Source organism: Rhipicephalus sanguineus, chromosome 3, assembly GCF_013339695.2.
Source record: "Rhipicephalus sanguineus isolate Rsan-2018 chromosome 3, BIME_Rsan_1.4, whole genome shotgun sequence".
Taxonomy (NCBI): domain Eukaryota; kingdom Metazoa; phylum Arthropoda; class Arachnida; order Ixodida; family Ixodidae; genus Rhipicephalus; species Rhipicephalus sanguineus.
In genome coordinates this window covers 221,483,850-221,495,516 of record NC_051178.1, presented here as the reverse complement: position 1 = coordinate 221,495,516, position 11,667 = coordinate 221,483,850, and the positions used below count along the sequence as shown (strand labels likewise).

At 47.0% G+C, this 11,667-nt stretch overlaps 1 protein-coding gene across 1 annotated transcript; it reads left to right on the top strand.

Moving 5' to 3' along the window:
• The first annotated feature begins 883 nt into the window (after positions 1–883).
• On the top strand, positions 884–11,047 carry LOC125757920 (uncharacterized). Its single transcript, XM_049414306.1, has 2 exons — positions 884–1,964; positions 10,994–11,047. The coding sequence occupies exons 1-2, from the start codon at positions 1,059–1,061 to the stop codon at positions 11,045–11,047; spliced, it is 960 nt and encodes a 319-aa protein (XP_049270263.1). The 5' UTR covers positions 884–1,058.
• Positions 11,048–11,667: the final 620 nt, after the last annotated feature.

The window sequence follows — 11,667 nt, the reverse complement described above, 5'->3', positions numbered from 1 at the left end:
GGAGCTATAGTTATGCAGCTCCAAAGGCATGCACGTTGTGATTGGACATTTGCCGCATAAGGAGCTATAGTTATGCAGCTCCAAAGGCATGCACGTTTGTGATTGGACATTTGCCGCATAAGGAGTTTTCCTGTCATTGTATTGAAGCGTATTTAAGGAGCAGCAGAGCGTCTGCTCGGCACGGATCGATCGGACTAGATGTCGCTCTGATGATCCTGTCCTCTATGATGTTGTAAATAAACGTTTGTTAAGTTTCCTCAACGCCGGTCTCTGCCTCGGCTTCCTGCTGTTCTGGACGTCCCTGGGCCTGCGGTACGACACCTGCCACTCAGCTCCACGCTACCCCCGGAGTCCGCGTCGGCCAACGTCGCCGCTCGTAACAACTGGTTGCAGCGGTGGGAAGGATCCGAATACCAGCTCGTAACAACTGGATGGCAGCGACGGGATTCTGCTCACGACAAGTCGCAACAAGCTCGTGCCAGCATCGGGATCGTCTCCGCCGAGATCATGGCTGCAGGGTGTGGTGAGTGCTTGACTTTTCTTCACTGAGATTTTACCAGGCTTTGTCTCGAAAGGTGGTAATTTTGGGTAACTACTCTGCGTTGACCTGTGCATGGGAACGTAGCGTCTTAGTAGTAGTGAAGTTAGCAGCACTTGCAGCAACCATGAATCTGAAGGCACTGAAAAAACCGCTTTTGCTAGAGTTAGCTAAAAGTTTAGGTTTGGATGTTCGAGAGCAAATGAGAAAGCCAGAGATTATCGAGGCTATTGAGAACCTTGAGGCAGACGACGACGAGCTCTCAGAATGTCTAGAGCTGATTGAGGAGGAAAAAAAAGAAAAGCTAAAGCGCGAAAAGCGCGAGGCTGAAGAAAGAAATGAGAGGCTTAGGCGCGAAGCGGAAGAAAGAAATGAGAGGCGCGAAGCGGAAGAAAGAAATGAGAGGCTTAGGCGCGAATCGGAAGAAAGAAATGAGAGGCGCGAAGCGGAAGAAAGAAATGAGAGGCGCGAAGCGGAAGAAAGAAAAGAAAGGCGCGAAGCGCAAGAAAGGGAGCTTGAGATGAAGCGCCTTGAAGTCGAGCTGCTCAAGGCTCAAAGTAATAGTGGAGGTAGCGAAGCGTCTAGCGGAGTAGAACGGAAGTCGTTCAGGATGAAAGACCTAATGCAACCCTACCGCTCCGGAGAGGACATGGGTCTGTTTTTGGTAAACTTCGAGCGCACGTGCGAGAAGGCGGGTGTTACCAAAACGATGTGGCCGCAGTGCTTGCTTACCTTACTACCGTGTGAGGCTGCCGATGTAATTGCCCGCTTGACAAAAGAGGAAGCAGATGATTACGACCAGGTTAAGTCGAGCCTGCTTAAGAGGTATAGATTGTCAGCGGAAGCATTCAGGCAGAAGTTCCGGAACGCCGTAAAGCAGAAAGACGAGTCGTATGCTGACTTCGCATACAAGTTAATGTCTAACATGAGGGAGTGGCTCAAAGAGGCTAAGGCGTTCGAGGATAAAGAGAAGATTGTGGAGTGCTTCGGACTCGAGCAGTTTTACCGTCGTTTGCCCCAAGACGTTAGGCTCTGGGTGCAAGACAGGGAGGACGTAACCACTGTCTCGAAGGCCGCGGAGCTTGCGGAAGAGTTCGTCTCGCGCCGTGCGCTTGATAGAAAGGAGATTCCCCAGCGGGAGGGCCAGATCAAAAAGGCAACTGGGTGGAAGGGACATTCAGTCCAAGATAACCGAGAGAGCAACGCTGAACCCGTAGAGAAGGGGGAGGCAGTGAAAGAAGCCGATCTGGCTCAGGAAAAGCACCAAAAGAGGGCTTTTGAAAAGAGGCGTCCGCTTGTGTGCTACAATTGCCACAAGCCGGGTCATATGGCGGCGTACTGCGAGAATCCAAAGGTTGCTTGCCTGTCAGTTGACAGCGGGAAGGAAAGCACGCAACTTTTGGAGCCATATATTCGAGAACTCAGAGTAAATGGAAAGGAGTGTCGCGTGCTGCGAGATTCGGCAGCAACAATGGACGTGGTGCATTCCTCGTATGTAGAACCGTGGCAGTTCACAGGAGAACGCGCTTGGTTTAAGCAAGCAGCGGAAGCGCGAAACGTATGCCTTCCGATTGCTAAGGTTTGCATCGAGGGCCCCTTTGGCGTTTTGCATACAAAGGCTGCTGTGTCTGACTATCTGCCGACCCAGTATTCCTATCTGTTTTCAAACAGATCAGATTTGTTGCTGCGGCAGAAGAACCTCACGTTCGGGAAGAAGGTTGTGCGCGCGCTCACTCGCTGGAAACCACGAGGGAGACGCAAAGGTTGTTTAGGCGACAGTAAGTTTTTCGGGGAATGGTGAAGTTGGACATCTGAAAAGGGATTTTTTTTTAGGGTAGTTGTTCTTTTTTTTTGTATGAAATAGTTTTCTTTTGTGGTCTCGTTGTCTTTTGATGATTTAATAGCTAGTTTTAGAGCTATGTTTTTGTTTTATCGTTATGCGTGTGATGTTATCTATCGAAAGAATAGGACCACGCATCAGAGTGAGTTGAGTGCGTAAAAGGAGAATGCCCTCCATGAGTTTTAAGAAAGCTAAGATTGAAAATATTTTGTTAGGTTTCACTTGCGTGTCATGCGAGGACACAAGGAAGCATTACGTCAGGGTGTCTCACGAATTGAACAGTGGCAACGCTCAGGGCTTTACTCGTTGTTTCCGGGGAACTTAATGGTGTCGAGTACTCTGGCTTGTGTAATTAGGTTCAATTTTTTTGTGACAGGTTTACAATTGCCTTTTTTTTTTGTTGATGTGGTCGTGCTTCATCACGACATGTGTTTGTGAATTTGAGCAGCCTATTTCAGGTTTGGTTGTTGGAATTGCTGCTGCTATTGTAATTGAGAACAGGTCATTTTGTTTGGAGTAAAAGCCTGGTGGGTCTCAGGGAGAGAGTACGGGCGCTTGCCTGCTTGGCGGTTGTGGTTCTCGCGTGGTTGACACAGGTGCTGTCTTTCGAGAAGGAATGTTGGCCAGCAGAGCGAGAAGCTTTTCTCCGAACTTGGACGACGCTACCAGATGTTCGAGATCACCGGAGGTGGCGGAGGAATGTAGCAGAGCAGCATCGCGGTGTGTACGGCTTCAGCACATCAGCATTGTCTTCATCGACCTCTCCCCACAAAGGTGATTGACCTTTGTACGTCGAGGTCTCAGCCTGCCGCCGGGGAAGCTGTTACAAAGCAAATGCGAGGGTCCTGGGCCAGGTGTCTCCAAACGAGTTTTCCTGCTTCTTGGACTCCCCCCCCCCCCCTCACTTCGAAGAACGGATTAGACACCTACACCTGCTGCCTTTTCCCTGAACTGAGCGCTTCGGCGGGAAGCTGGCTGCTACACGCGGGACCCCTCCGTGGAACGCGTATTTGCATCGAGTGTGCTTTGGCTAAGGCTGGTGCATTTGTTCGTAAAGGGATTATCAGAACCCAGGTGGCATTGTCCCCCCCCCCCCCTTTCGAACTGGTCGGACGTGAAGAGTGAAAGGGCAGTGGTCTCTGGAGTGCCATCCTGGGGGCGGTGACCTATGTGCCGAAGAGACGGACCCTCCAAAGGCCTGCACGTTTGTGATTGGACATTTGCCGCATAAGGAGCTATAGTTATGCAGCTCCAAAGGCATGCACGTTTGTGATTGGACATTTGCCGCATAAGGAGCTATAGTTATGCAGCTCCAAAGGCATGCACGTTTGTGATTGGACATTTGCCGCATAAGGAGTTTTCCTGTCATTGTATTGAAGCGTATTTAAGGAGCAGCAGAGCGTCTGCTCGGCACGGATCGATCGGACTAGATGTCGCTCTGACGATCCTGTCCTCTATGATGTTGTAAATAAACGTTTGTTAAGTTTCCTCAACGCCGGTCTCTGCCTCGGCTTCCTGCTGTTCTGGACGTCCCTGGGCCTGCGGTACGACACCTGCCACTCAGCTCCACGCTACCCCCGGAGTCCGCGTCGGCCAACGTCGCCGCTCGTAACAACTGGTTGCAGCGGTGGGAAGGATCCGAATACCAGCTCGTAACAATAGTCCCAAAAGGCGCCGCCTTGTAGACTCAGGACAGCTCGAACTTATCCTTTTTCGCAAAACGTGTGAGCGGCTAGAAGATTTACGGAAAAAGACTGACGTCGCCTTCAGAGTCCCAAAACAGTTTCGAATGTCTGTGATGGAGCATGCCGCACACACAACTAGATTAAGGGAGTGACACGCGCAGTGAGTGTAGAGTGCGGCTGGATATTTCTCACGAACAGCAGCTTGAACACCATTCGTTTTGCCAGCCATCGAACTTGCACCATCGTAGCCTTGACCACGGAGATGCTGCATGTTAATTCCCATATCTAAAAGGAGCCTTATGATGGTGTCGGCGAGGGCCCGGCCATTTGGTCCTGAATTGGCACAAAGCCTAAGAACATCGATTCCGTTCGCATCCTTATTAAGGTACCCTGCACAAACAGTAAGCTGCTCGATACCAGCAACATCCGTCGTTTCATCAGCAAGTACGGAGAAGCAGCCTGCAGCGTTTACTTTTGCGACTAGGCTTTCCTTGATGATGGCAGCAGATATTTCTATAATGTGGTTTTGTACATCTGGACTAAAATATGAGGCCTTATTTGGGCATCTTTCGAAATGCTTTTTTAGATCTGTGTCGCCACAGTCCGCGCGCATGCGAAGCAGCGCTTTGAAGTTGCCTGTATTTGTAGAGGAGGCTGTGCTTGAATCCATGGGACCACTGTCTTTATGTCCACGGGGAGCCACACCTTGTAGCCCGCAAAAGAGAACTGTCTCAACAATAGGCTGTAACTTCCCTCGGGTCTCTGTTATTTGAATTTGCCTGCCATGGTCGAGTTGATCAACAACACTGGGCACACATCTTGAGAAGGTTTGAAGAAAACTATCGGCTGCCAGATGAGCGTCAGTGTGATATTTAGTGAATTCATGTGCACCGAAGACTTCGAGGGCGTGCTTCCACTTTTGAAATGGCTTGGATACGAGGGCCTTAGTGCGCGCATGTTGGCCCTTGCCAAGCTCACTTCTGCTAAAAAGGACACGCACTCGGCAAAACGCACCCTCTTGAAGCGCTGAGTAGCTAAGCCATCGGTACCTGTCCAGCCAAGCCACGTGAACTTCGTTTCTGCTTAAAATCGTTCATAGACTTAAACATATAGCATGGCGGAGGAATTCAAGGAGAAGCTAGCAGTTGATGTTTTGTGTCATCATCCACTTTTGAGAAGAGTTGAGATCTGGGCCAGTTGGTTCATGATACTTGACGAAAGCCAGCAAAAGAACGGGACACGAGAAAAGGCAGACAAACACACCAGCGGTGTGTGTGTCTGCCTTTTCTCGTGTCCCGTTCTTTTGCTGGCTTTCGTCAAGTATCCACTTTTGAGCCATCTGTGTAGAGCCCGATATCAAACTTGCTTCTGCTAACACTTTGAGGGTCAGAAAAAGATAAATAATTAAATAAATGATAATCATGCTGAAGCCCAATAACTCCCACCACCGGTGACGCCGCTGGTTGGTGGTGTATGAGAGCACGAAAAGTTTTTTTTTTTGGGGGGGGGGGGGGCTGGAGCCCGATAAGCCCCCCCCCCCCTGGCTACGACCCTGCCACTCCCGTCTCCTTCTAAAAACCTGGCGTATAAACCTTCATCGGCATGTTTTTAACTGGATTAAAGCATTCCTAACAAACCGTAAACAATTCGTGCATGTTAATGATCACTCCTCCGACCTCTCCCATGTCTTGCCCGGCGTGCCCTAGGGTACCGTCCTAGGGCCTCTTTTATTCCTAACATACATTAACGATATTCTGCTTTCCGTTGAATCTAACATCCGTCTTTTGGCTGATGATTGTGTCCTCTACCGCCCTATAAATAACCCCACCGATGTCTCCTCTCTACAGCATGACCTCTCACGCATTCAGCAGTGGTGTACCATCTGGTTGATGTCCCTTAATGCGAAAAAAACATTACTAATTTCTTTCCATCGTCGCCGAAACCACACGCCGGCTACTTACACAATCAGCAACTGTCATATAGCTGCTACTGACTTGATTAAATACCTGGGTGTCCATCTTTCGAGTGACCTATGTTGGGGCGACCATATAAATCACATAATTCACTCCGCTAACCGCGCTCTCGGGTACATACGCCGTAATATTTCCATGGCACCACCTTCCGTTAAACAACTCGCTTATAAAACCATTGTCAGACCAAAACTTGAGTATGCATCTGCTGTCTTTGACCCCCACCAAACTAATCATATCGAAATACTTGAGTCAGTACAGAACCGAGCAACCAGATTCATTGTTTCAGAATATTCCCCCTACTCGAGCGTCTCCGCCCTCAAATCCCAGGTAAATCTTTCTACCCTCGCTCTTCGTCGTCGTATTGCACGTCTCTGCCTTTTTCACAGATTCTTTTATTCAACCCCGCGTGACAACCACCTCATCCAGCCGGTCCATCGAGGTCATCGCACAAGTAATCCAAATGCTGTGATTCCGCCACGTGCCCACACCACCTCTTTTCAGCAGTCCTTTTTGTGCACCGCCCGAGACTGGAATGACCTTCCGAACGAAGCAGCAGTCATCTGCGATTTTGCGCGCTTCAAAAATGCCATCCAGGAAGCAGACTCAACCACATCCTAACATACACCTTCATCGATACCGCCATTTTATGACGGCCACCCCTCATGTAAAGTCCCATACGGGACCGTTTATGATATAATAAATAAATAAATAAATAAATAAATAAATAAATAAATAAATAAATAAATAAATAAATAAATAAATAAATAAATAAATGTTATTCATATACTTAGTCGTTCTAAAAATTCAATGAGGAGGTCGCGCTGCAACGTGACCCCCCCCCCCCCCGAACAAAATTCCTGGCTACGCCACTGCCAGGCTCTACCGAATGGCGGCGCTGCCATTCGGTAGAGCGTACACTGTCTGTTAGTTCTCATTAATATTGTGTCTAACAAAGAAAACGAGCCGTTAAGAGCCATCTTCTTTCCCTCATACTGTAGTACACTGTAGTAAACTGTAGTAGAGCGGGTCCGCATGAGCGGCTCTGGGGCGCATTCTGGTTGGACGACGTGACGACTGTTGAGGCTGGCAACCGTTCCGGGAAGTTACAGTTTGCGAGGTCGGCAACCATTAGCAACAGCAGACGACGCTGGCATTTTCTTGAACATGTGGTTTTAAGTCGCCGCGTTTATGACGAAAACGAGGCTTTTGCATTCTCAGGTCGTGTTTTTCGGCCGCATGTGTTGCGTCGCCGCTGTCATCTGTGTTCGAGGGATTCTACGCGCACCTTTTTTTCGTTGTTGTTATCATTGTTGTTACCGCATACAACTCGTATCGCTCGGTTGCATTCGGCGCGACGGCGATCTTTTATTTATGCTGTTGACAGCCTGCAGGAATGTGGGAGCAAACGCGTACAAACACATTTTATAGCAATGAAGAAAAGGCCTGTAGCGGCAGCGGCATTGCACGCTCTGATGCCGCGATGTTATCTACAAACAGCCAAAGAAGTTCCGGCCTTGCAAGTTCAATCGTTGTAGATATATAGGTTCTATGGTAGTACATAGATTGACTGATCAGTGCTGTCTGTGACTGAGCGCGGGTGTGTATGATAGCGCGCGGTTTGCTGACGTACTTTTTACTTTGCTGTTTACCAATTCCTGTTTGATCTTTAAAATGTCAAAGTGAGCTCGATACATGAAAATTTAAAGTATTAGAAGTTTCAGCAAAGAAGAAAAAATTTGTTGGCTGTTGTAATGCGATTCATTACAACAGGCATTCAAAGCTATGTGTATATGGAGTAGTCGATACTGCCTTATGAGAGATGCTAGGTTATGAGATATTTTCAAAAGGCTGTGGCTAGGGTTACGTCCAGACGTAACTGTAGTCACCGCTATCGTTACTTTCAGAGTAAATTCCCTAGATTTTTCCCTGTTGAAGAGCAGGGAAAAATCTAGGGAGTTTAGTCCAGATTTGGTTTTCCGCAAACGTGAGTACATTATTTTCCTGTTGCTCAGTGAAGGCCCTCTAACCTAATCGTGGCCTCGCGAGTGCGGCCATTTCGCTAACGCTCAATGGCCGGTTGGCAGGGTCTCCGTCACGCGCTGCTGGCCGCTGTCGCGGCCACGCGCTGTTTAGCCCGCGTGCCTGCCCCTTCGGGGCAGGCGGGGGCGCACTTAACCCACGAGCCGCGTCGCGCTTCTCCAACAAACTTCTGCAACACCTTCTGCGACAAAAAAAAAGAAAGAAAAAAACTTAACCAGCAACGAGGTTAGAACCAGCGTCCTCGCAGTTCCGAGCACGGCACGTTGGCCACTGCCCACGAAACACAAGAAAAGCTAGAAAACTTCTACTAAACATCTAGAAAGGAAACTCCAAAAGTATATTAGAAGTTTAGTTGAGATGTTATTTAGACGTAAGCAGCTTGAAAACTTCCTGTAGCTGTGCTAACACCACGTTATTAGAAGTCTAGAAAACTGCTTGCAAGAATTCTAAAAAACTTCTTGCTAGATCTTTTTAAGAGCTTTTTTAGACATTTATTTTTCATGCAAACCAGCTTGTTGAGGAGCTTGCCCTAGTCAATTCGTTGCATCATGCAGCCTTTTGCAATCACGTTTTAGCTGTTCACTGTCAAGCGTAATAGGTAAAGGGATGCCTGCGTAATATGGCGTCACATTAATTTCTGGAGCTACTCTAGCGAGCAGGATTGATAATTAAAAAAAAGCAGATATTCAGGGGAAGATGGAAGCTTGAAGAGATGACAAATTCTTCGACACGGGGTGTCGCTGGAGCGATTTCGACAAGCGGACTTGTCAATTCACAGCTTTGAAGAAGACAAGTTTGCTTGTCGAAGCGCTGACTCCAGCGACACCCCGTGTCCAAGAATTTGTCATCTCTTCAAGCTTCCATCTTCCCCTGAACTTCTGCCTTTTTTTTCCTTATCAATTTTGCTCGCTAGAGTAGCTCGAGAAATTAATGTGACGCCATATTACGCTACTTGTCTCCCAGAGCCCAAACGTCATCGCTGGAGTCCTTTAACAACATCCTCATCCGGTTTGCTCCGAAATCGGTGGCATATTCTGAGGACGGAATGCAAGCACGGTCAGCTGCAAAAATTATATGCAATATTTTTTAGCATGTACGAGTTTAATAAATGTAGGCAAATTGTGAAATGCATGAGCATATTTTGCTAAATAAATTTTGCAAGCCATCTTTCAGCTGCACTAACCGCAAGATTCGTCCATGTAACTAGAAGCTGAGCACAATCTACTTTAGTATGTTACTAAGTAATTGCATATCTTTAAATTAGTAATAAATTGTCATCAAATAGACACAATGTTTTTTTTTAATTGTATGTCTGCACGAACAGAATATGAGAATATATGCATTGCCCCTTTCTCCTTTGTCCTGATGCATCCAACATAGAATGTCAGTTCACTTTAGCCACATTGCTCAGGCACTCTGGGTTTCAAGAACACTATCAAATTTGGCTTTTTGCCTATCCAGCAAGTAAATGTGAAATGATCACATGCCAATGGTTTGTTTTCATCTCCAGAACTCTCTGTGTCACCAACCTTTTAGGCCTGTCATTGGTAACGATGTGATGTTCAATTTGCATGCGTATCACGGTTATTTAAGCACATGCATGAAGAATGCATGATGTTGCAAAGGTTGTGAAGTACTAAAAGAACCACAGTTGCCCTCTATTATGATAATGCAAAATGTATGTGCGTATTGATCACCCATTGCAACCATCAACAGTGCAGCTAACCCAAGTGCAGCTAAAACCCATGTGCAGCAACCCAAGTGCAGCTAAAAAAATGTTTTCAGTGCACATCCCGTTTTTCAAGGACACAGCTGGCTGTACTCCATTTTAATGAAAATGCCTCAAGGGAGCAAGCGAGAGCACGAGGAGGACAAAAAAGGTGGAAAATTAAAATGTTGAAGGCAAGGAATGGTCACTTCGCTGCTTTTCCAGTCAAAACAGCACCCACCTTTGGTATGCATGGTATTAAATTCTTTTCTAGCGTGACCAGGATTTGGGGACATATGCACGTACCACCATCTCTCATCCGTGACTGTGATGGCCTGCCGTAACTGAATGGGAAATAGGCAAAAAATCCTATCTGACGAAAAAAGTTAGTTGTCAAAAACGACTCCCGGTTCTATACTGCAGAGACTTATTTGAACATTCTGTTAAAATTACACTGTCGCACCACAAACCGCGTGGCTCCGCGGTGTGCTTAAAATTTGACAATAGGGCCCCGTGTGTTTATAATGGGCGGTGTTCTGCTGGGAAACCACACGCTTTGCAGTGCAATACTGCAATTTTGCCAAAACGTTCCGGTAGGCCTCTACTGTATAAAACCTCGAGTCGTTCTTGATTGCTTGCTTTTTTCAAGAGATATAATTTCTTTTCGCCCATTTCCCATTCAGTTATGGCAGGACGCCATTGCTACCGGCAAGAGATGGCGCCACACAAAAATGTCCCCAAATCCTGGGAATGTGGAATAATGTCACCAACATCTGTTATTAGTGAGAAGATAAATATATAGCCCATACTGCTCGCCAAAAATGACAAGTGTACCAAGTGTTTTCTGCTCTCCTGTTATCCCTGCCCAGTCTTTTCAATGGTCTGATAGCATAAACTAAGCACTAGGAAGTTGGCAAATGGCTCATAAACACAGGCTAAGTTATAGTCGTACCTTTTCACCAGCATAGTATTCGAAGTCCAATAAAGATGGGCACCTGGTGTTGCAATGAGAAATGAGTGAGATAAATTAAACTGGACGTCACGTTCCTTCTTTAGGGTATTTTCTCCATAATTTCAAATTGTTACTGGTTGCACGTTGGTACTAAGTAGAAATTTCTGTTCACATTCAGATGCCCTGTGTAATATCTTAAAAACAAGAGCAAAACTAGCAGATTTCCTAACAATGACAGTGCCCTTTTCTTATTGCAGGCTATGTCCGACTCCTCCAGGATGTCACTGATGGCTAATACAACGTCTCAGTGAGACAAAGTATTAGCCAACAAAGCAGCTCACAAGGCCATGACATGACTGATGCTTATGTCGACAGGCCTTCAAAAGAAGAGCTGATGACACAACGGCACCAGTGGAGTAGCCAGGAATTTTGTTCGGGGGGGGGGGGGGGCTCACGTTCGGGGGGAGCGCGATCTCCTCATTGAATTTTTAGAACGACTAAGTATATGAATAACATTTATTTATTTATTTATTTATTTATTTATTTATTTATTTATTTATTTATTATATCCTCAAAGGTACCGTATGGGACTTTACATGAGGGGTGGGCGTCATAAAATGGCGGTATCGATGAAGGTGTATGTTAGGATGTGGTTGAGTCTGCTTCCTGGATGGCATTATTGAAGCGCGCAAAATCGCGGATGACTGCTGCTTCGTTCGGAAGGTCATTCCAGTCTCGGGCGGTGCGCAAAAAGAAGGACTGCTGAAATGAGGTGGTGTGGGCACGTGGCGGAATCACAGCATTTGGATGACTTGTGCGATGACCTCGATGGACCCGGTGTATGAGGTGGTTGTCACGCGGGGTTGAATAAAAGAATCTGTGAAAAAAGCAGAGACGTGCAACACGACGACGAAGAGCGAGGGTAGAAAGA